Raw genomic sequence first — 25440 nt, 5'->3', positions numbered from 1 at the left:
AAACTTAAAAACGCGCGCGAAGCGCGCGTCCTGGGGGGGCTTGGGGGGGCGAAGCCCCCCCAAAAACCGGCGCGGAGCGAAGCGAAGCGCCGGTTTTTTGTTTGTTCTGATATTCCTTGGCAGAAGGGTATGGCAATCCACTTATTATTTTTTGGTATGTTGTTATTGAAGAGTACCTTAGCTTCTTGGTGAGACCGTTGTTTCCTTAGTATTCTCATTATGTCTTCTTTTTTATAACCATTGTTTATGGCTATAGTGATAATAGTATTTAGTTCTTCGTTGTACTCTTTCTTCTCGAGTGGTAGATTTAAAAGTCGATATATCATGCAGTGAAAGCCTGCCATTTTATGTCCCCAACTGTGATGGGAGTTATATGGGATAATGGAGTCAGTGTAGGTTTTCTTCCTGTAAACTTTTATTTTGATTTTGTTGTCTGTGATAATTAATGTTAGATCCATGAAATCCAGTCTGTCCCCTCCTCGTTCAACTTTAAACCGTAGGTTTTTTTCCAGTTTATTTATTTGATTTACAAACTTGCTCAGTTCTCTGTCGGTTCCTGTCCATATGAGGAAAATATCATCTACATATCTGCGGTAGAAAAATATACTCTTTGTCCATTTTTCATTTTCGCAAATTAATTGGTCAAATTTACTCATGAAAATTTCGGACATAAGTGGTGATAGAGGGGAACCCATAGCTAGTCCCCTGTTAAGTTGGTAGAATTTGTCCTGGAATTGGAAATAGTTATTCTCTGTTGTAAATTTTGCTAGGTCTATGTATTGTTTCCTTTCTGCTTCAGATAGGTTGGAGTGAGATTTTAGGACTTCGTGGCAACTGTGGAACGCTGTTTGTCTGTTTACATTTGTATACATACTATCAATGTCCAGAGAAATGAGTTTGGCGTTTCTTGGTAGGTCGATATTGGAGAGTAGGTTTGCTAGTTCTATGGAATTTTTAATACTATATTTTGATTTCCATTTGACATGTTTCTTGAAGAAACTGCTGAGGAATTTTTCGGTTTTGTATGTGGGGGCTTGGCATGTGGGTACTACCGGTCTTACTGGTACTTTTTCAATGGGAGTTTTTTCATCAGCTTTGTGGATTTTTACGTATCCTTGGATTTGTGGTGGGTTGGGGTTCATTTCTATGAGCGTTTTTGGATGCTCTAAGAGAGAGGTTTTGGTGAGAATCTTTTTGAGTTCTAAGTTGATTTTCTTTGTGGGATCTTTATTTAACGTGCTGATCTCATCTGATTTCAAAAAATCAATACAAAAAATGCCAAATTGAGGTGATACATACATGTAAAAAGGGCAAAAAAATGAACCTGTTGGAACAAATGGAAATCGAGCGCGCGAAAACATCCGGCAACATCCTCAACACCCAAATCGAATCGACAGTAACACCACTGATAATGCCACGTTCCTTAGCCCCGTGGACAAGAGCCGAGGAGGAAAAATCAAGTAATCAGTGATCGGTCGCGCCTCGGGCAGTCTTTTTAGTCTATGCGTAATTTTTAATTTTTATTTTCCGGTTTTTTAACTTTTAAGTGTTTTAACATCCTAAGTTTATCGAATATAGAACGCGCACTATAGTGCTAGTAAAGTGGTGAAGTGGCCTGAAGATGGAATAGGTATATTCCGAAATGTACATAGCCTGAAGGAAGAGAAGAACAAAACAACCAGGAAGAAAAAATAAATAAATCAGGTAATACTCATTTATCAACCTGGTAAAATGAAAAATTCACAAAGTTTATTCTTTTTTAATCAATCAACATGTAAATGAAGTTTTGTAAGTTACGTTTCTTTGAAAAAAAAATGGATCGCACTAAAATTCAAAATTAAAGCTAATGATGCAAAAAAAATAATGAAAGTTGAAATTATACAAAAAATATAAATTAGCAGATACAAAAATTGAAAGTAAAGGAGTAAAAAAGTTAGAAAAGAATTGAAAATAAAGTAGGAAAATTTTAAAAAAAATTGAGACTGAAACATTTTAAAAACAGTTAAAACTGAAAAAAATTAAAACCAAATTTAAAACTATTTTTTTTATAAAAAAATAATAATGCTTAAATAAATATATCCAAATACATATTTTAGCGGTGATAATATTTTTATCGATCTCATTTTTCGTTGTGTTTTAATTATTTAAGTGCCATCTTAAACGAAGAGGGTAAAACAAATTATTCAAGAGTGTGGCTACTTAAACTAGTTTTCCTTCCCTCTTAGAAAATCCCACCTTCTACAAAATATGCCTCTCTGAAAGATAAAGTTTGTGGTCCCCGTGTCCCGAGGAAATATTCCCCCACGAAAATGAAATAGGGTGGGGGAAGGGGGAGCCATCTCTACTTTTTGGGAGTGAGTGCGGTTCGATTAAGATTGATGTCAGAGACTATTACCCTCTGAACCAAGTCCTGACCTCAGTCCCGCTTACCTCAGAGACATCTCTGCACTTAGAGCACTTAGTCAATATCAAGATGTCTTTCTCACGACGTCAGTGCCTCTTACCTCAGTGCTGACTTCTTGGGTAAGTGCTTTAACACTTACGTCAGAGAAAACTGAACTGACCTCAGAGCAAATTGCACTGACCTCAGTGGAAAATTCACTGACCTAACACTTGCCATTTTTACCAGGGATAATACATCCGCTTATGACGCAAATTTTCGCTGTATATGTAAAACGAATCAAGTTTTTTAATGCTTACAAAAAAACGAACAGATGCGTTTATACTTTCGATGTAAAATGATCAGTATAGTTTTGTTGAGTGGTCGAGCAACATAGGTTAGTGAACAATTTTTCAAGACTAATAGTGATCTTACTTTTCGTCTTTCTAGTCTACTGTATTCCCCACAACGTCGGAACCTTAGGTAGAAAAAATCAAATTTTGCCAGGTCTAATCCTCATAGGGTCTGAGCCTTAAAACCTACTTACTTGTGCAGGTTTTTGTGCCAAATCAAGGTATGTAAACAGATCAAAAAATATACACTGATTTTTCTTATACCGTAAGAATTTGAATATGAATGATCCGTCACAGGCAACGGAAAAATGTATTGTCCTAAAAACCACCAGAAAACTTGGATTCCACGCAACCATTGAGAGTTTGGCACGATTCCAATGAGAATTCATTACCTGTTCTCAAAATTTACTTGGGCGCATTTTATTGAAGACTAGCAGGAAACCCGTGCTACGCACAGGAAAGCCCCCACCATCAGCAATCACTGTGATTAGTGATCAGTTACTAATTGTGTTTCTGAATTATTTTTTACTATTTCAAAATTGGCGAGACGCACTGGTTTGATAAAAATGCAGAGATTAGTAGTATGCTGATTAAAGCTGCTATTTTGGTCTGTTCTGCAGTAAGCTCATATGATCATTATAATAATCAACAATACCCAATCAAAAGTTGGTTATTTTCATGAAGATTTGTTACTTTTGTCAGTCCAATGTTTAATTGAAGTTATAGTTGGTGAGTTTCAGCCGCGAAAATTACGGGATTTAACCAGCGGCTTCGTTTAATTCTCAGCAATGGCGGGTTTGTCATCGACATCGCGGAGGGATTTTGTAAAACAAATTAGAAATTACACGATAATCACCACGATATCACGGCAAATACGTCGTGTTCCTAGCGAATTTCTAAGAGTATTATAATTGCGCGTTATTCAAATCAATATCGTGGCATACACGCGAATTTCTTACTCTATTAAGACTACTTAAATGTGCGCATAAAACTCATGAACATCTGTTACTTGGGATGGGCGAAAACGTATGATTTTCCTTCAATTTTTTATGATACCACATACCCACTCCGGAGTTCAAATAGTTGCTCGCTTCATTTCTGCTTGTTAAAAGTGACGAATTGCAAGAATCCAATCTCGATTTTACGAGAACTATGGGATGTAACCATCGGTTTCCTTGTATAAGATTTAATGCTTTGAAATTAAGAAAAAAAATAGGAAAAAAAACATTAGCGATGATCCAAAATTTTGCAAGTATGACTCACGTGTTTCGGTAAACTATGATAGAAACAGAAAGCAGGTGCAGAATGTCGAAACGATGTTCTAGTTTTGCTCTGCTGTCAGCACCGCGTCTGCAGGCGCTGTTTGACCGAGCCGTCATCACAGTACAGAACGCCTTCAATATAGCGAGCGGCAATGTGGACATCCCCCGTGGTGAAATAGTTGTATCAAGAGCGCCTTCCACGATCGGAGTCAAATATTGATGAAATCACAGGCGTGGCGTGAATTAGGGCTGTTCTATCGGTTGTCGGTAAGCTACCGAAACTGTTCCGTTAAGAAAAAGTTACGATAAGAGCGCTCTTGCCGATAGCGATCAGAGTTTTCGGAGCTGGCGAAAATAAGCTGTTGCCATGTGTACATCTATTTCATGCGCCGCCGCGCCAGGCAATCTGATAAACCGACACAAGGAGCAACAATGCATTGAGTGTGAGCTCTCAAAAATCCGATAAGGCCGGCTGTTGTCGATATCATCGCCACTGTCGGTACTGCCGCCAGTTTCAATAAGAGACGATATCGAAAGAGTTCCGGCAAGAATTCGTTTGAACACCCCTAGCGTGAATTGCGATATATCGATTGTTATGCCATTTAAACCTATGAAAAAAGATCGATTTTCAGGGTGTTCGCAGCGAACACCTTAGTAATCGATTCTTTATTATAGTTCCAAATGGCGAGATATCGATAATCGATTATTCACGCCACGCCCCTGGATGAAATGCGCGCGAAAACCCCGCTTCTCCTCCGATTGCAACGTTGCCCACCATCTTTATGTTCCATTTTGGTTTATTTATTTTATTTTTGAAGCCAAACAACAGCTTCTCTCAAAATTTTTCGAGAATTTGCCTAAATCATTTCAAAACGGAACCAATGCACAGACAGATTTTCCAGATTTTCACATCCCTGAGAGAGTAGCCCGGCAACGGATGCACGAGTCGGAGCTCGCAAAAATCATGGCGCGGCGTTTCCAACAGCGCGACGCCGAACTCGTTCCATCCTCCTCGCACTCGTTGGACGCCGAACTCCTTCCATCTTCTTCGCACCCGTTGCGCGTACCAGAAGAACATACGTAAATTTATCAGCTGTCTTCCAGCGCGAGACGCGGAAATCGCTCTATCTCGCTCGCACTCTCTCTCGCACCCGTTGTCCTTACGGGAAAATCGACCCACGCGAACCGCGATATCCCGCGAACCGGCGGGCGGATCGCGAAATCCTCCCTTATCCGGCGCCTCGGGGTAGAGAGGGATCCCAGTGCGGAATCTCAGGGTCACACGGCCTCCCGTTCACGAGATCCGCTGATACGTGAGTGAGTCAGTCAGTCAGTCAGTCAGTGAGTGAGTCAATCAACGTGAAGTCTGCTTTATTAGTATAGACTAGCAGGAAACCCGTGCTACGCACAGGAAAACCCCCACCATCAGCAATCACTGTGATTAGTGATCAGTTACTAATTGTGTTTCTGAATTATTTTTTACTATTTCAAAATTGGCGAGACGCACTGGTTTGATAAAAATGCAGAGCTTAGTAGTATGCTGATTAAAGCTGCTATTTTGGTCTGTTCTGCAGTAAGCTCATATGATCATTATAATAATCAACAATACCCAATCAAAAGTTGGTTATTTTCATAAAGATGTGTTACTTTTGTCAGTCCAATGTTTAATTGAAGTTACAGCTGGTGAGTTTCAGCCGCGAAAATTACGGGATTTAACCAACGGTTTCGTTTAATTCTCAGCAATGGCGGGTTTGTCATCGACATCGCGGAGAAAACGTGATTTTTCCAGGGATTTTGAAAAACAAATTAGAAATTACACGATAATCACCACGATATCACGGCAAATACGTCGTGTTCCTGGCGAATTTCTAAGAGTATTATAATTGCGCGTTATTCAAATCAATATCGTGGCATACACGCGAATTTCTTACTCAACTAAGACTACGTAAATGTGCGCATAAAACTCATAAACATCTGTTACTTGGGATGGGCGAAAACGTATGATTTTCCTTCAATTTTTTATGATACCACATACCCACTCCGGAGTTCAAATAGTTGCTCGCTTCATTTCTGCTTGTTAAAAGTGACGAATTGCAAGAATCCAATCTCGATTTTACGAGAACTATGGGATGTAACCATCGGTTTCCTTGTATAAGATTTAATGCTTTGAAATTAAGAAAAAAAAAAGGAAAAAACATTAGCGATGATCCAAAATTTTGCAAGTATGACTCATGTGTTTCGGTAAACTATGATAGAAACAGAAAGCAGGTGGAGAATGTCGAAACGATGTTCTAGTTTTGCTCTGCTGTCAGCACCGCGTCTGCAGGCGCTGTTCGACCGAGCCGTCATCACAGTACAGAACGCCTTCAATATAGCGAGCAGCAATGTGGACATCCCCCGTGGTGAAATAGTTGTATCAAGAGCGCCTTCCACGATCGGAGTCAAGTATTGATGAAATGCGCGCAAAAACCCCGCTTCTCCTCCGATTGCAACGTTGCACACCGTCTTTATGTTCCATTTGGGTTTATTTATTTTATTTTTGAAGCCAAACAACAGCTTCTCTCAAAATTTTTCGAGAATTCGCCTAAATCATTTCAAAACAGAACTAATGCACAGACAGATTTTCCAGATTTTCACATCCCTGAGAGAGTAGCCCGGCAACGGATGCACGAGTCGGAGCTCGCAAAAATCATGGCGCGGCGTTTCCAACAGCGCGACGCCGAACTCGTTCCATCCTCCTCGCACTCGTTGGACGCCGAACTCCTTCCATCTTCTTCGCACCCGTTGCGCGTACCAGAAGAACGTACGTAAAATTTATCAGCTGTCTTCCAGCGCGAGACGCGGAAATCGCTCTATCTCGCTCGCACTCTCTCTCGCACCCGTTGTCCTTACGGAAAAATCGACCCACGCGGACCGCGATATCCCGCGAACCGGCGGGCGGATCGCGAAATCCTCCCTTATCCGGCGCCTCGGGGTAGAGAGGGATCCCAGTGCGGAATCTCAGGGTCACACGGCCTCCCGTTCACGAGATCCGCTGATACGTGAGTGAGTCAGTCAGTCAGTCAGTGAGTGAGTCAATCAACGTGAAGTCTGCTTTATTAGTATAGATATATTCATCTGCATTAGATATTCAGATGATATTTCAAGAGAATGATGATATGCCCCAAGGCGAAGAAAAATCGCACTTAATTTTTCAAATAACAAAGATCGATTATCTTCCAAAAAGTAAAATATGACGAGAAAGCTTTCTTAAAAACCGAGATACGTGTTCTGTCCAAAGAAGTTGTCCTTTATGGTAATTGTTTATAACAAGCAAAATTTGATGGAAATGCCTTCATCTTCTGGAGGCCAGATAGGCCTTTTTACTGCTCAGTCTCTCACTACTGGTAGTGCACGAGTCTAAATTTCGGCTCAACTTGGCCTCCAAACTTCAATTCTTGACTTATATCTTTCAAAGTAGATGAATTTGTTTGCAAAATTTGTTGTTTTTCGTGACCCTTAAAAATTTTGCCAGCCTTAATGAGAAAAGATGCTCCTCCCGAACAATGATCTTTCATTGCTGATGTACACTGGGAAAAAAAGTCGCTTGGATTTAGAGTCCAGACTCTTGAAAACTGCCGCCGTGAAGCCGGTGACCATCTCCATCCCCTCCCCCCCTTTGGGCCAGGGGCTACCAGCTGGGGTCCGATGGATTGCTAAACCTTGTGAAAGTACTGAGTACAGTCCTCCATACGGTGACCATCATACACATGATGTATATTAATGCTGTAAACGCAGAACATGAAAATTTAATTTGAGAAGTATTCCCGATAAAATACAGTCTTATGTCATCAGATAGCTGTTTTCTCTTCACCTTCCTTTAAAACAATGGGTATTTTAAAATCCATTGCAACAATTGTAAACTTTATTTCATACGAATGAAAAGTCTTTAAAGTCAGCTGTGCTTATAGCTGTCACCGGTACATTCATTAAAAAAATCCACTTGTTCCTTTTTTATTCCTTTTTTATAGGAATCTACTGAGTCTACACGTGAGAGACAGATGAGTTGCGCTAACATTTGTTTGATAATCACTTTAAAAGGAAGATTATCATAGAATTGATTAAACATTAATGACAGATGCTTGATCGCCTGCTTTCTGTAGAGAACATGACTCTGTAAGTCTCTCTCTTACAATGCTACTCCTATCGCAACACGCTGGGCTAAATAATAATAAATCGAATGATATAATGTCATCTCTATGAAATCCCCCCCCCCCCATTTTTCTATGAATATTCAATATAGAATACGCTTGCCAGAAGATACCTAATGATGTGCCAAAGGTGCGATATTTTAATCGTGGTATATCTATCGTTTTCCCGCCAGTTATCAATGTCTACAAATTATTTGACCTTTAACATTGAACTTTTTATCACACATGTGTTGATTGAGGCAATTTCTTTTTAGTTTTTAAAATGTATACAACCAATGAACAGTTTTTAATACCGCTTGCGACTGAAGTGCATGCGTGTACTGTTGTGCCCGTTGGTATTATTTTTTGGTATCACTCAGATGTGCTTTGTTTTTGTGGTCCCTTCGCCTGCATGGACAAGTATCAATCGGAATAATTTTCGTGCAATAGTACAAGCATCAACACTGTGCGCATATTAACACTGTGTGCCCCTTTAAATATTATTTTCTTGCAAAAAAAATTAAAAAATAATGTTAGACGCGTCTCATTATCTAGTAGTGATTTACCGGGAGATAAGATTGTCTTGATATGAATGAAATTGCAAATAACGATTCCAAAAAATAAATTACGAAATTACGTAATCTTTAGTCGGAGTGTTTTATCGACATCTCAAAATGATTAAGGCTGGAACCATCATTTCTGTGAATTCTCGGTTGGGAACTTTCGGAGTTGCTTTGTCTTCAGCACTTCAAGGTTTGTAAAATAAATTTTTCATACTAAGAATAATAATAATATAGCTCCATCTCAGCCGCATACGACATTCAATACGTTTATAATTATCACTTAAATGAGACGTTCCTTATTTTATTTTAAACATTGTAAGAGCCCCTTCAAGCCCCCCCCCCCCCCAACCCAATACCGCATACGTCTTAGAATTGAGGCGTTGTTTGCTAAAGGGGCATTTCATGGTTGCGGTGTTCTGGAAACTCCTTCGCTAATGTATATTTTAGAGAGGAAAGTATTGGATAAATTTTCTGCAATTTCTCGGTTTCAGCATCGTAAAATCATGAAAAAATTCGGTAAAAGTTTCGACGAATTCAGTACATTTGCTTTACCTAATTATAATGGATAAGACGTTAGTGGAGATTCTGAGACACCGCAACCAAGAAATGCCCTTTCTGCACCCAAAGCTTCAATTAACTGTAAGATAAATTTGTTAATAGGCAAAATTTAGTATTGAGAAGAGTCAAATCATTACTCAAATAATTTTCTAATGAATCATTAAAACCCCAAGGTGACTGAGAACAAGTAACAACAGTCAGTCTTTACTGCAAAGGCTTACCTTGCAAACGTATAGCCACACAATTGAATGAAACAATGCTCAATTATTTTTCATTATGCTCGCGCTATCATTGCAGTAAGCTCTCTGGCATCCTCTTAATTTTTTCTCGCAGTTCGTTCTAGCTTTCTACTGGACCGCTTTCCATGGTTTTTTCGGCTATAGAGAGGTGATTGTATCCCAACAAGCCCGTACTACTCAGATTTTGGAGATTTAACATGACCGGTGAAATGAGCCTTAGAAGGCGCGAGGCATCCTCTGGGCGTTGAGCCGCGTAACGGCAGGGAGGGTGTGATCCATAATTTTGTTACATTTTCAGAAGAGGAGCTCTGAAAAAATTTTCAAAATGAAATTTTAATCCACTTATTAAATTTTACAAATCCCTTTTCATCTTACAACTGGCATAAGGAAAAATTTAGTGGCAGGTAAAAATGAAAAAAATCGCTCCCTATCGGCTGAGTGCTTCAATGAATAAATGTTTAAATACGTTTTCATTGCTGAGAGCACAAGCATAAACCAAGTAATGAAGAATGCCTAATAGCCCTCTTGATCATGTTGCATCGTTAGTTTTATTATCCTTAAAAATTCAAATGCTCAGCCCCTCTGAAATTAAGAACTTGAGATGACACCATGTTTCAGCATTCGCAAATGAGCAAAAGGAAGGCTCCACAGTTGGCAGGAGTAACGTCAATTCGGAAAATGTCCTCCTCACTCTTCGAGCATCCAGAGAAAACTTCATACATAAACGGAGCCTGGGTACCAGCAAGTTCTGGTAAATTGTTCGAATGCCTAAATCCAGCCAATGGAAATCCCATCGGTTCCGTCCCCGACATGGACTCCAAAGACACAGAAGTGGCTCTGGCAGCGGCTGCGGAAGCATTTAAAACATGGCAGAAAACAACAGCCAAGGTAAAATACACACTTACAGCATCCATGTTTTACCCCCTTCCCCTATTCGCTTTGCGACTCAATCCCGGCACGGCGCGGCGTTAGTCAAATGTAGATGCTATTGGTAGTGTAACAAAACATAGAAAAGCTAGGTGGCATTGAGAAACGTCATATCATTGTTATTGTTTAGATCTGACTCGATATAATGGGATATTGCCATGGCTACCAGTAAAAATTGTCTTCATAACAATTATCTTCTCTTGTGACAGTCTACAAGAAAAATGACCTTAATCACCGAGGCAAGATTTTTAATGAACAATATTTGACGAGTTGGGTAGAAAAATCAGATCAACGGAAAACTATCTTTGTCTTCAAATAAAGTTACAAGTAAGCCCCTCTCTGGTGATAAGTCGTTGGATAAGGAATGATCAGAGTAATTAGAAACGATTTAAACCAGGTTGCAAGCCTACCTTTGCCAGCAAAATAATGGTCTGTAAAACTGAAAAAAATTCGACAGTCTTGACTTAACCGCGTTGTTCTCTTTTCGCTCAATCATCATGCGATAAGGATTTTAGACCACTGTGATGTATTTGACATGGATCAAAAATGTTATTACATTTGTAAGAGTGCATGAGTGTGTTCTTTTTTATGTGAAGATGAAGAATTGTTCGTCAATATGTCAATCCATAACGTTGATTTGTGCTTGATCCATTGTTACCATTTTGTTTTACAAACAAAATCGGTAGCGGAAATTTTGAAACCGCGCAAGTACCTGAGGCAGACGTTCCTGCAGATTTCCTGTCGATATATTATGCTTTACATTTGAACGTGTCTAATGTAATTCCATATTTCGTTGTGTTTCTTTCTTTTTTAAGGAGAGGGGTGTCATACTCAGGAAATGGTATGATATTTTAGAGCAGAAGAAAGATACTTTGGCCAAAATCATCACACTGGAGTCAGGCAAACCAATTGCCGAATCTCTCGGGGAAGTTGCGTATGGAAATGCATTCGTTGATTGGTTTTCAGAAGAATCTCGAAGAATAAACGTAAGACTTTTTCTGACAGTATCACAAAATAAAGAAAAAGAGGAAGATGAAGACAAGCTAATGTTGCTCACCTGTCAATCCTCGGTCACGAGTTTTTGGGGTGGCATGTTCACCGGTGTCTCTTCATTCCAGCGAAAGCCACGCACGGTCCGCCAGCTCGCGTAGCCGGGGAGAGGCAGTGGCGATTTAGCAAGTTGGAAACACTGTTTTTGCTCCGTTTAAATTCATCAAAAATATCGATTTTAGGTGAGGCGAGTGGTTTTACTGAAAATCGATTGTTTCTCAAACATTTTAAGTGGAGGAAGAATAGTGTTGCCAAGTTTCAAGAATCACCACTCAGGAAAGGGTTGTAGTTCGGGATCCGAGCTCACTCAATGTGCTGCTGAACACCAACGTACCTCATTCCCTTGTGTGTTGGGTGCACCGAAAAAAAATGGAAGATGATTTAACATTCTGGATGTAAAAAAAGTGTGCGAGAACTTATAAAATGCTGAACTACCCTCTACAGCAGATAGTTTTTCATCTTGGCATTGCTAAAGTAACCGTTGTAGCGGGTAATTCACTATTTTGTAAGTTTTCGCACACTTTTTTCACCTCCAGAATGTTAAATCACACGGAAAAAACGAGTTTAGGGCTGGTACCTGCGCGGAAGGTCCCAGCCCTAACCGGGTAGGTAAAGTTGCTTTACCTCATACCCCATAGGGGCAGGCCCGGCGCGGGCAGAGCCCAAACCTACCTGCTTCAGGGTTCAGCCCTATTTGGTAAGGGCTGGGCCCTACCAGTGCAGGGCCTGCCCCTGTGGGTATGAGGTGAAGCAATTCTAGGGCCCAGCCCTAATCTCATTTTTTCCGTGCAATTTCCCTTTTTTGGTGTGGTGGTGACTCTGGTGGATATCTCGACCTTGTCAGTCGCTTTTGCGGCTGAGGGAGGGGGGGGGGCTAGTGTCTCTGGCCGTCCTTTCCTAGCACGATGGCATTGAATGACCAATATTAAGTGTGTTTCATTTTATTGTTTACAGGGAGAAATTATTCAAAGTCCAATCAAAGAAAAACAAATGCTCTTTGTGAAGCAACCTATTGGAGTTGTATCCTTGATTACGCCGGTGAGTATACCAGGGCCAGATTTACCTACTTGCCGCCCATTGGCCGCCTGTATTTTGCCGCCTCCTTATCATTCGTTCTGAAACATCAATAAAAACCATCAAGTGAACGTGCCATCGAGGGAGGGGTGCATAAGACGCGTTTACCTACTCATGTTGGATACATTTTTTGCGAAAGTCTCGTCAACACTACTAGTAAAATTTCACGGAACTTTGCGCGAAAGTTAAGTTCCGTGAACCTATCTCTGTGTGGACAAGGTCCTCCATTTATGAGAATTGAATAAAGAAATTATGAAAGAACAAACATAAATGTGGTTCTGACCGCACTGTGTTTGACGCAATGGGTGAAGTATTAATGCAGTCTTGTAGGCGCTAATATGTGTTACATGCCGACCGCCGCGCCGCGCCGAGGGCTTGTCCTTTTCTGTTCAAGTCCTCGTCATCATTCCTCTCTGCCCTGAGCTCTAGGCCAAATTGCGTGTTTAATACGTCTCTTAACTCGACTATAATCAAAGATGCTGTGTTTTGTATCACCGAAAAACGAAAAAACTCGAAATTACCATACTCTCAGGAAAGAGAGATTTTGTCCCTTTTTTTCATTGATAATTTTTTTCTGAATCCGATTTTTTTTATACCTACATTCAAAAAAATTGCAAAATTTGCCGCCATGGGCCGCGGCCCATGTGGCCACCCCATTAATCCGGCCCTGGAGTATACAATTCTATATCACGTCAAATTTAATCACCGCTTAGTATTTCGGTCTCTTACAAATCTAACTTTGAATTTTGAGCCTTTACACCGATAAAACTGTATTTAACGCCGCAGCCATTCTTTGAAGCCCCCGCATTGTTCCATCGAGCGTTTTGGTCCGAGGATATGATAAAGATGATCGATTAATTCATTTTTGAAAAAGTTAACGTGGTAGGATAACTTAAACCTTGGCTCTTCCAACTCTCCATGGCTCCTACTGTTCTTAAAGTTGTTTGCCTTTTGAGGGTTTTAAAATGAAGGGTCTCAATCACGTTTCGTATCGTATGCCGTACTTCCTCGCGGTGCAAAAATCTCCATAATTATTATTTATCCTTGATCATTGTACCTCTTATTGGTTTGCATTATCGGTGATTTAAATTCCTGGACTGATGGCAATATCAAATTGTGTACTTGGAGATATTTATGCTAAAAGGAACTAATGGACCACTAGATAAGGCACGAATTTAAGCAATCTGATACATGTTTCTTAACCAGAATTTTACGTAGAACACGATTCGCGAAACGAAAATTACTGAAACCAACTCCTAACGGAGATATTAACATTTTTATTTCACATTGGTTACGAGGAATTTGAACTGCCCGCTCACAAGAAACTCAAAGCTCTACGTGAGTCAAATCGCGCACTACAATGGTTTCAGCAACCTTCTCAATCGAGCAATGTTCATTTCCCACCATGTGTTGTTCAAACTATAAGCAATTTGCTATAGCTGAGCCAAAGCGTCAAGATTGAGGTTGCCAGATTTTTAAATCGCAGATACTGTCATGATAACGTTCAGAGCGCGTTGTGAATCACGCAGAGCATTGAGTTTTCATGAGCGGGTGGTTTGAATTCACGCATCAAGAATCATTAAATATCTTCGGAAAGAGTTTATTTCGGTAATTTTCGTTGTGCGCATCGTTTTCTACGTGAAAAAACATGTATCAGAATGCTGCAATTCGTACCTTGTCTAGTGGTCCATTGTAAGTGCAAACGAATAAACGAATTAAAACGAGCTATGACACACGCAGATGTCATTAATTTGAATATGGTTTTTTAAACATAATTTCGTCCAATTAAAAGAAAGGTATATTTTTCAGTGGAATTTCCCTTACGCGATGATAACCCGAAAAGCAGGCGCCGCTCTTGCCGCCGGTTGCACATGCGTTATCAAACCTGCCGAAGATACTCCCATCACTGCATTGGCTCTAGCCTATTATGCCCATCAAGCAGGTAAAACAACTCTCGTACAGTGGACTCTCGATAATTCGAAATTGAAGGGAATCGGCTTTTTCATTCGAATTAGCGAGGTTGCGAAATGAAGAGGGTTCGAATTAAAGAGATTCCATGTGGAGAAATTTTGAATTAGAGAGGTTCGAATATAGAGGGGCAAATGGACGGATTTACGCCAAAAAATAACCAAAAATATCAGTTTATTTCTTTATGGAAGTAAAAATTACACTAAGTTATTATTAATTATTTATATTTAATCAGCTGCTTACCAATCAGCTGATCAATTTTTCGCGGGAAGACTAACGGGACTTGCTTAAATGTTGACAATCCTATCAGCTCTTTCAGACACCCAGGTATATGAACAGTTGACTTCGAATTGTAGAGGGAATGTACCGTCTTATTTCGAATTATAGAGGGAAGACCATATTTACTTCCCACACTTCGAATTACAGAGAGAATTTTCGTCGCAATTTCGAATTATAGAGGGCCGGCGCCGGCTTAAAAATTTCGAAATAACGAGGGGAGAAAAATACATTGATTTTCTTCGAATTATCGAGAGATTTTCAAGGGAACCAGACTTTCCTTCGAACTAACGAGGTTTTCGAATTATCGAGGTTCGAATTATCGAGAGTCTACTGTATTATAATTTTTCACTACATTACTGCTGGAAAATGAAGCTACCAACACAGAGCCATGTCCGAAGTGGCGCACTCGTTACTTATAAAAAAGTGTATTCTTGCAAAATGTACGTACTGTGCCTATTCCCATGAGGAATAACGAAAAGAAGACTTATCTGTAGTAATTTCACTACAGACCCGTCTAGTGACTACATTATTCGATGCATGTTTTGTGAATTCAATCGTCAACAACCCCCTCAAAGCGTAGAAAAAAGGCTGAACGTCTCTTGTTGGTTTTTTAATAACAAGCGTGCATAAATCGCCTTCAAATGATGGGTCTGCAACTTCACGACGCTTGTGTTCGGATAGTGTTATTGCTCATGATGAATAACACCTCATAACCATGACTTGGGCGAGAGGATAGATGAGCCACAAATCATAAAAAATGTAGATGCAGAAATTTAGTGAAGTAAAAATAGTGATGTTGCTCAACGATGAACGTCGAATTACTGAGATTTTTTTCACAGTGCAATAATGATGGTTTATACTTTTACGATTTTTTCTCGTTTGTCAGTACTTATATAAATTGCTTGAAGGTTATCTTTGTTCGTTTTTTTTACAAACCGCCTTCCAATTTACCGAATAATTATTTACGCATCAACATTTATCACCAAGAAATTACTGAGAGCTATTTCACTTTTCTCAGGCATCCCCAAAGGCGTCTTAAATGTCGTCACATGTGATAGATCTAACGCACCCCAGATCGGAAAGACATTGTCGACCAGCCCCATCGTGGCAGGACTTTCATTTACAGGTACTCATATTTTTTCAGTCTATTTTCCTCAATTGCTTTCTTTTCTCTGTTATATTAGTTAAAGTCTACAGTAAATTTAGGAGGTGCATTTTAGTGGTTTTGATGGTGAAGGGTTAAAAATTCCAAAATTGCATAGGATACGAAGGCTCATTGAAATTTTAATTGATACTTTGCAGCTGAAATATTGGAATTTTTTGATCTATCTTTTGCTAAGTTTACTTTCGCTCGTTTCGCTCAAATATTAATTTTATGTTTCAAAAATGCCTTCTCTTTCATTCACCCAGGGCAGCATGAATTATGACGATGTACGAGGGTCGCTCAGAAAGTAAGTTTACCTATTTAATACCAAGTTAACATGGATACAAAAAATCCGCAAGCAGCGTGAAAAAACCGCTACTCTCAGATTTTCAAGGCGCTGATAGATTTTCATATTCGGTTCAACAGAACTCTAAAAAGAGTGGCTTTATCTGAACCTATCTCCTCTCCGCGCGTGTCTAAAATTTCACGGAGCGTCAGCAGCAAAGGAGCTGCTGTATTCGATAAAACGAATGGAAAGAAACACAGTATATGTAGAGATAGAACAAGGGAAAGAAAGCGCGTTGATGACGGCGCAGACATACAACTATCCGTACTTGATGGATGTTCGTATTGCGTATGCAAAATTGAAGGCGCGACGACGCGAGGCGTGCGTGAATCTCCGAATGCTCCGCTCCGTGTTGCTAGTCAGGTATCGTTCCTGTTCAGGAGAAAAGTTAGAAAAACTATGCCAGATTACATCTCTACCATCTTTGGCTACGTTGCTAACGTAGCTTATGAAGCTTCGCTGAAAATAACACAAATGAAAACAAACACAATATAAACACAAAGTTAAAAAAAACGACGCAAGATCACGTCTCTCCCATCGTCTCACGTCATCTGTAGCTGTGTTGCTTACGTAGCTTTTAAAGCTCCGTTACAGTCCATTGCTTATCGCAGGAAAGTGACTTTACTTGGAGATTCTTGAATTTCATTTAAAACATAAAGGGAGGACGTTTATTTGCCAATAAATTGCAGGGTTGGCCGTCTTTACTTGAATATCTGTTGCACTGCAACAAAGTTAATCATAAGCGTTAACTTTTACTTGCTAACTGAATCGTTCTTAAATCTTCACATTATCCCACAAAAGAAAGAAAGCAAAGAAAATCCGTCATGGACCCGTCTTTTTCCTTGCTCTCCTTCCATATTTTGTTTGTTTCTATTCGTTTTATTTGTAGCGATGCTTCAAAAGCTACGTGAGCAACACAGCCAAAGATGGGAGAGATGTAATCTGGCATCATTTTTCTAACTTTTCTTCTGGACAGGAACGATACCTCACTAGCAATATGGAGCGAAGAATTCCGAGTTCGCCGACGACGCCTCGCGCCTCGTGTCGTCGCGCCTTCAATTTTGCATACGCAATACGGACATCCATCAAGTACGAATAGTTGTATGTCTGCGCCGTCATCAATGCGTCTCCTTTCCCTTGCTCTATCCCTACACACTGTGTTTATTTCTATTTGTTTTATTGAATACAGCAGCTCACTTGCTGATGACGCTCCGTGAAATTTTGAACCCGCGCGGTGAGGAGATAGGTTCAGAAGAAGCAACTCTTTTCAGAGCTCTATTGAACCGAATTTGAAAATCTACAGCACCTTGAAAAGTTGAGAGTAGTGTTTTTTTACGCTGCTTACGGATTTTCTTTATCTATTTTAACTCAGCAGATATTGGATAGGTAAATTTATTTTCTGGACGACCCTCGTGTAACACACACTTAGGCGAGGTGGTACTCTTTAAGCTGGTTAAGATTTCGGCCGGTGGTATGTTTTCAACAAAAACCTAAATTAATTCAGTATTGACCATTATTGAGCACGATCTACAGCACTTCGATTTAAACCATCGTTATACGTTAGCGAGTCATCAAAGCACCGAATGCTCAGAAACACATTGTCATTCATCACGCTTTCTCTCAATTTTTAAATGTACACACCGTCGTTTATCTTGTGTTTACCTCATTATTTTTTTTACAGGATCGACAGAAGTTGGGAAACTTCTCTATCAACAATGCTCAACCGGGGTGAAGAGGATAGGATTGGAATTAGGTGGCAATGCTCCTTTCATTGTCTTTGAAAATGCTGATTTGAATATGGCTACCGACGGCGCCATAGCTTTAAAATTCAGAAACTGTGGTCAGGTACATCATCAATAGAAATATTCTTAACTTTTAAGATCTTATATCGTACTAGTTACACTGCGGCGCAAAGTGCTTCCGGGGTTTGGGACGCGGGTAATGGAATAATATTGAAATTGAAATAGGCTTAACGGTAGCCTTGAGGAGGTACATCTTTTTTCGTTTAACTTTCTGGCAAATGTAAACTCATCGCCCAAAACGTGTTCGAGTGGAAATTGCATGAAGCGAACTGACCTCATACCTACAGAAATTTTGAAGACATTCAAGAAATGAAGTAGTTTAATAATGAAGCCTTAGATGGTTTTCACATGCAAGTCTTCTTTATTTCTAACTTTCCCATGTATAAAACTCGCATCGAATTAATTTCCATTATGCGCCCTCATCTATAACATATCAACCGTGAAACTCCCAAACCACATGTCTCGGTTTTCAATATCGCAAATCTATCGCACTTTATATTTTAAGAAAGAAAGTACTCAATAGCAATTCTTAAAAACTGCCGTGATTTTTCTTTTTCGTGCGAGGAAAATTCTATAAAAACTCTAAGGAATGATGTTGATTTTTTCTCCTTAAAAAATAAAATAGGAGGAGAGATTTTAAAACATCGCAGTAGAATACACCACTAAGAATACATAAATACAACGACCAAAATCGATCAAAATATGTTCAAGATGCAGAACTATGTTCGTCTTTTCTTTCCAGACATGCATCAGCGCGAACAGATTTTTAATTCATGAAGCCGTTTTCGACAAATTTATCAATATGTTTGCCGACAAGATGAAAAAGTTGGTGGTTGGGGACGGATCCAAACCTGGGGTCAATGTAGGACCACTTACCAACAAAGCTCAATTCACGAAGGTAAGACACCAAGATTGTTGACGAAACTCCAATACCAGCATCGTAAATCTTTCATCTACAATAATGTTCACTCTCAGAGAATTTAAATGAAAGTTTGGCCAATATATAAAAAAACCATGGGGAAAAGTGCAACATTGAGATTTTACGGCTGTTAGGTGCAGCAATCTGCGAGCTGCATGCAGGGATATCATTTGGAAAGGGGACAGTTCCTTTCAAAATTTACCCCTTTAAAGGATAAATGTTAGTAGTTTCTGCTGAATGAACCATTTGACAGGGTTAGAAATTATGTGCGGCAGAGCACAATTTCCCATTAAGATTGCACGTAGAATACGACGGAACACTTTGGAAATTATGGCAGGAGCATTCAGAAATTAAGTAACGTGCTTTTTCTATATTTTTGACCCTCCTCCGCCTCTCCTCGTGTAACGCTTCTCTGACGTAGAGCATGTAAAAACAAAATGATGTAATGCTGTTCTCGACTTCCCTCCCCCTAGAATGTTACGTAATTTATGAACTGCCCCAAGATCAAATACCCGTGTTTGTCTTTTCAAACCGAAGAAACCAGAGTACACTCGAGTCAAATTAAGCACAAGAAATAATTTTAGTTTGCCCTTTACCATGAAACATTACTTACTTGGTGAAGTTTTTTACAAGTTCAGAAATATCGTATATCAGAGAAAAAGGGAAATGTTTGTGAAAACAAAATCTGGTTTTTTGCCGATCGTATTCATCTACGTCCAGTGGCCTTGATGTAAGTTAATGATTTAATTATTTATTTTCTTCATCTATGAATGAAAATTTGGGATTAACTAATTTATCCCGTTTACACCGTTAAAGCCGTCTTTCCCCTTCTAAGGATGGTCATTCACTCCTGAACTTTGCGAATGCTAGCTTGGAAAACTTGGAAAGATTTTTTGCTATGTGCAACCTTTCTGTCGGCTAAATTAACTGGATCATTTAACCCTATATCTACTTTTCAGGTTTCCAGAATTTTAGCGGATGCCAAAGAGAAGGGAGCTAAGATAGTATGTGGCGGCAAGCCTGCCTCACATCTGGGAGAACTATTTTTTGAGCCCACCCTCATCACAGGCATCACTCCCGGAATGGCCTGCTATTCAGAGGAGATATTTGGACCTCTCGCTATTTGTATACCGTGAGTGTCGGTTCATTTAGCTTCTTATTACTCCTGATCCAAAAATTAAATACCATAATTGGAGACCCGCCCGCCCTCATCTAAAAATTCAAATAAAAAATCCCAGATAGAAAACTATTTTTTCAGTGTGTGTGTTGACACTGCAGTCACTATAATCGATACTAGGGGGAAAGTATGTACTGACCGCTTCGCGGTCCAACTCCCCGAAGCGCCTCACGACTTTGGCGTTATGCGTTATGCGTTAATCTTATGTATTCATATTACAGAGTATGATTTTAAAACGTCCTGGCATATAGTGCAAAATGTATTGGGTTAGTTACGCTACGATGTAAAATCCTAATACTAACGCGCGTAACTCATATAACGACTGAGACACGAAGCGCTTCGGGGGGTTGAACTGCGAGCGGTCAAGGAGCTTACCCCCTTCGTATCGATTAATAGTTACTGCAGTGTCAACACACATACTGAAAATACTGTTCTACTTGGTATTTTTTATTTGAATTTCTACACGGGCGGGGCGGGGGTTAGTTATAGTATTTTACGATAATCTTTATACATAAAAATACGTGTACGGGGGGGGGGGGGCGTAGCCCCCTAGTTTTGTTCTAGACCTGACGACTAACTAATGATGAAACAAACCATAGCCCCCTTTCTTTCATTTTGTGAGAAAAGCGGGTTTTTTCTATCTTTGCGTTTAAGTCTCTGAGGTTCTTTTTTTCAGTGAATCGCTCGGAAACAGGCCCGCCACATCCCATCTCGGGCCCTGGTACCAGTTTTAAGGTCCGGGCCCCAAGCACGGAGGGGGGGGGCCCGAGGGGCATCCCCCGAGAAATTTTAGCATTTATACGACTAATCGGACGCATTTTGAAGCTTCCATAAAGAATTTTTCCATCAATTTCTGCGGAATAATTATGTTTTTTTATCTACTTTCAGCACAAAATACTTGCGAATTGTTGCATTCAAAACATCTGGAAAATTTTTATTTTTTTTTTTTTGGAGGGGGGGGCATATGATACTATTTTCAGTTCTAAATGAAAACTAAATCTAAACTAATCTCTGTAAATGAAAACTAAAGGGGTTGATATGTGCCTTATCAACAGACGCGTATTATATGTACTAATCAGGGGACGCGCCTTATCAACACATTGTGTTTGAGTTCACTGCTTGTTTTATTTTTTTATTGAAAGTGCAATGTTTAAGAATTTTTTTGGCGGAGAGTTTGGTTTGATACAGCGATTCCATTGGGCGTGGGAAATTTTTGAAAAGAGCATGAAAAAAAAGGTTTCAAACTCTGTCAATCACTGAAAAATTGTCCGATTTACATTCGGTTTGGACAGGGTAGCTTGTTTTTTTTTTGCGTAGAATTGATTTCTGAAATAAAAAAGTAGGAGTGCCATTTGAAAAGTTCGACTTGCGGGTGGGGCACCCCCCGCCCCACGCCCCTCCCGCGGTTTGGGAAAATGTCGAATACGCCAAAAGGTGTCCCCCTCGATTTAAAGGAACACGTCTTTTACCGTTTTTCGAAATTCCGACGCGTTCGGCAGATATTCAAGGTGGCTCGTTTTTCGTGAGACACCCTTTATGAGGGCCAGGCCCCCTGGACTCCCCTTTCGTTTGTCTATGGCAAGGGAGTTGAGCCATGAGCCATTGAAGTTGAGGATGCCCAGACTGGAGACTCTTAGCATCTGACGACGGAAGAAAATGAAACGCAGTTACTAAAAATATCCCTCTGTACTGAAAATCTTGAAAATAGATAGAAATTTTCCAAGAAGTATACTTTTTTGAAAATTTAAGAAGAATTCTACAGTGCCCCAGTGTGTTTCTGAAAATCTATTCACCTTTTGGGAAATTTTTAGGGTAAATTTTTCACTTTTTCTTACGAAACAAGGGTTGCATGTGAATTCGTAGTGGTTTTTCCGGGTAACACGGGCCCCCTCCGGGGCCCGGACCCCGGTACCAGGTACCCAGTATCCCCGCCTTGTGCCGGGCCTGCCCTCATGCACGCTGGGCTTGCCGATTTCCTTTGACATTTTTGCAGTGGTGAATGCATAGCTGAAGTGCGCTACAGCTAGAATTGTATATAGCAAATGGGTAATTTTTATAGGAGGATTATAAATAAACAGCTTTATTTATTTTAAAAATGGACCCCCCCCCCCAAAAAAAAGCCTACACGTCGATGAGCTGGTGCGCCATTTAAACGCATTACCAGTGTACTCAGAGGCAAGTCGAAATCAAAAAGCGCTGCCTATCGGCTGAGCGCTTAAAATACTATGAACTATGCAAAACGATTATTTAGATATCGGAACTTGGCTGTTTTGAAAACGCTTTCAAATGCGGCGTGATACCTCACGCATTCCGGAGAGTTCAAATAGTTGTATCATTGCGCCGTAAGAATGTGACGGAAGATTTAAATGTAGATAGCCCCCATGCACGCTGTGCTTGTCGATTTCCTTTGACATTTTTGCAGTGGTGAATGCATAGCTGAAGTGCGCTCCAGCTAGAATTGTATTTCCAAATGGGTGGTTTTTCTACGAGGATTAAAAATAGACGAGTGGTACGGAATATAACAAAATGATATAAACTATGCAAAACGATAATCCGGGTATCGGAACTTGGCTGTTTTGAAAACGCCTTCAAATGCGGCGTGATACCTCACGCATTCCGGAGAGTTCAAATAGTTGAATCATTGCGCCGTATGAATGTGACGGAAGATTTAAATGCACAAACGGAAAAACTAGCTATATTGTGTGTTTCATCATTAGTTAAGCATTATGTTTTGAATAGAATTAGGGTTACGCCCCCTGACTGCTTCCAACCCACCGAAGCGCATCGCGCCTAAGGAGGCGTTCGTTAAGCATAGTCCTATGATTTCAAATTATAGAGTATGATATTGATGAAACTTAAATATTATGACTCAGGCTTATTACAGATTCATTAGAAAGCGAATAAAGCACCGGAAGAAAAAAACGGCAAATTTTTTTTCCCAACCGGAGATTTTTGCCATAGTTTCCGATCAAAAACGTAAAATGTCGCAAGAAACACGAGAATGGCTCTGGTTTTCTCTGAAACACATTCCCAAGCTCCGAAAAAGTTATCAAAGTTGTAAGCGCGTTGGAGAGGATATTCCCTATGTTATTAGAGTCCACTTCTATATTCAGTCAAACTTACCATTCATAGATAAAGAGCAAACATATGCATGCACAGGGTAGCCATGGCTGTAGCCTTAGAGTCCCCACATTAAGTGGCAACCTTGTCAATGGGTTAGCTTCCTACGGTAATGAATAGCATTGCGTCCATGATATTGAACTCCATGCTCATCTATACAATGCTCAGTTGCTCATCACGTCCAGATCTTAAACTACATGCTCACTTTAATGAGGAATAATTTTTTATTGTGGGATTTAGATATCCTCTGACATAAGATGAGCATAGGATCTAAAAATGTATCAAAGACAATTTTTGTGAAATAATGACGAAAAAACTGTATACGTTTTTCTGAGGAAATTAAAACTGAGGGAGGTCCCCTTGATATTGGACTCCATCCTCAAGCGACGAAGTGAAAATTTAGCGATGAGTATGGAGTCTAAGATCTTAGACGAGAGGAGCAGGCAAGTACACCACGGATGAGCAATGAGCATGGAGTCCAATATCCTAGATGCGATGCTACATACCTAATTCTTCCTACCTGCATGATTGAGAGTTTTAATGGATATAAAAATGGACTCTCTCGTATCCTAGGGAATCCCTTCCATGACGGCCTCAACTCTGAGAACTTTTTTTAAGCTTGGAAGTTCTTCTCAGGGGAAACCAATGATGTCATCATGCCTATCGCAAAATTTTATGTGGGAAAGCATACTCATAGTTCAAATTCCTTAGACATGCAAGAGTTTCCTTCTTCAGGTACACTTTTCTCTGCAGCGTTACCTCTTATGCATGCCGCTCTGCTGATGTGGTTTTCTTATTTTTATTTAAGGTTTAAAACCGAGGATGAAGCCGTTACGATAGCGAATAGTACGAGGCGTGGTTTGGCAGGCTATTTCTACACATCGGACATCAGTCAAGCGTGGAGAGTGGCTCGAGACCTGGAAGTTGGTATGGTTGGCATTAACGAGAGTCTAATTACTTCAGCGGAGGCTGCCTTCGGGGGAATCAAGGAGTCCGGGCTTGGAAGAGAGGGTTCTTCGCACGGAATCGAAGAATACGTCTACATCAAATATCTCTGCTTCGGCAATTTGAAGCTGTAAGGAACAGCTGAAAATATCGATAAGGCAGTTGCGCTGGTTGCAGAATCGTGTTCTGATGCTTGATTCTTGCAGATTAGCTAAACATAATGAGATCTGTCTAAACCGGAACTTTCTACGTTGAATATTAACCGAGATATCGCCCTTTGAAAAGATGAATTTTTGACGTTATCCACCGGGGTAGTGACATACCCGGTTTTTTCTACCTTGCCTTCATCAGCCAGTGACGCACTAGTTACTTAACGTGAAACGTGGATGAAAACAAGTTGGTAGGAACCACGGGTGTCACTACTGCGGTGGATGACGTCAAAAATCCAACTTTTCAAAGGGCGATATCTCGTTTAATATTGAATGTAAATAGTTGCGGTTTGGGCAGATCTTATTTATAGCTAATCTACAATAATCAAGCATCAAAACACGATTCTGTGACTGGCGCAACTGGCCCATTTTCTAGACTACTCGACTATTGAAGCTTTGTCCATCGTTCCTGAAAATTCTGCAGAATTCTAGAGAGAGGAAAGGAGGGGTTCCACACCGTAAATGTATTAATCGCTGCTAGAACCCAGCGAGCTCAATTTACGCTTCAGAACATTGAATGACCCTAACGATGCTACATCGTTGGATACAGTATTACTTTACTTTGTCATTTAAACCTCACTCCTTTCCTGGTAAATTTGACTTTTCGAGCATGCTTTGTTTCAACACCAACTGATACAAAAGAAAACTGGTTTATTCCAATTACATCCCTTCTACAGATGAGGTTGCGCAATCTTCAATGTTGCTGGTGTGGTGGCTCACAGAATTTGTGCCGTCCATTTTTATTGAACGTTTCATGCACTGTATCGATGAAATTAAGTCACCCGTATTAAACAGTTTGATTTTGAATTGGATTCGTAGCATTTCAATTCTTTTTTTTTTGTCAAAGGCGCTCTGAAAAAATCCGAGGTCTTGAAAATTTCTGATACCATTGTCAAAAATATACACTATGCATGCGATATTCGTGCAATCTCGAAACAACAAAGTTTTGCGCCAAG

At 40.0% G+C, this 25440-nt stretch overlaps 2 protein-coding genes across 3 annotated transcripts in view; both read left to right on the top strand.

Annotated features, from left to right (window-relative positions):
- LOC109042688 (transmembrane protein 208) overlaps nucleotides 1–25440 on the top strand; it is a 231810-nt gene that overhangs the window by 146739 nt on the left and 59631 nt on the right. The gene's annotated exons all lie outside the window — the stretch shown is intronic.
- On the top strand, nucleotides 1479–25296 carry LOC109043493 (succinate-semialdehyde dehydrogenase, mitochondrial). 2 transcript variants are annotated; one of them, XM_072301246.1, is made up of 10 exons: nucleotides 1479–1704; nucleotides 10143–10412; nucleotides 11267–11437; nucleotides 12456–12539; nucleotides 14385–14517; nucleotides 15841–15948; nucleotides 17994–18157; nucleotides 18857–19012; nucleotides 19993–20165; nucleotides 24139–25296. In XM_072301246.1, the coding sequence occupies exons 2-10, from the start codon at nucleotides 10152–10154 to the stop codon at nucleotides 24407–24409; spliced, it is 1521 nt and encodes a 506-aa protein (XP_072157347.1). In that variant the 5' UTR covers nucleotides 1479–1704; nucleotides 10143–10151; the 3' UTR covers nucleotides 24410–25296. The 2 variants fall into 2 exon arrangements, with proteins under 2 accessions (XP_072157347.1, XP_072157346.1); XM_072301245.1 differs by lacking the exon at nucleotides 1479–1704 and adding an exon at nucleotides 8764–8917.

This window comes from Bemisia tabaci, chromosome 6 (genome assembly GCF_918797505.1).
Source record: "Bemisia tabaci chromosome 6, PGI_BMITA_v3".
NCBI lineage: Eukaryota > Metazoa > Arthropoda > Insecta > Hemiptera > Aleyrodidae > Bemisia > Bemisia tabaci.
This window is presented reverse-complemented; position numbering and strand designations above follow the sequence as displayed.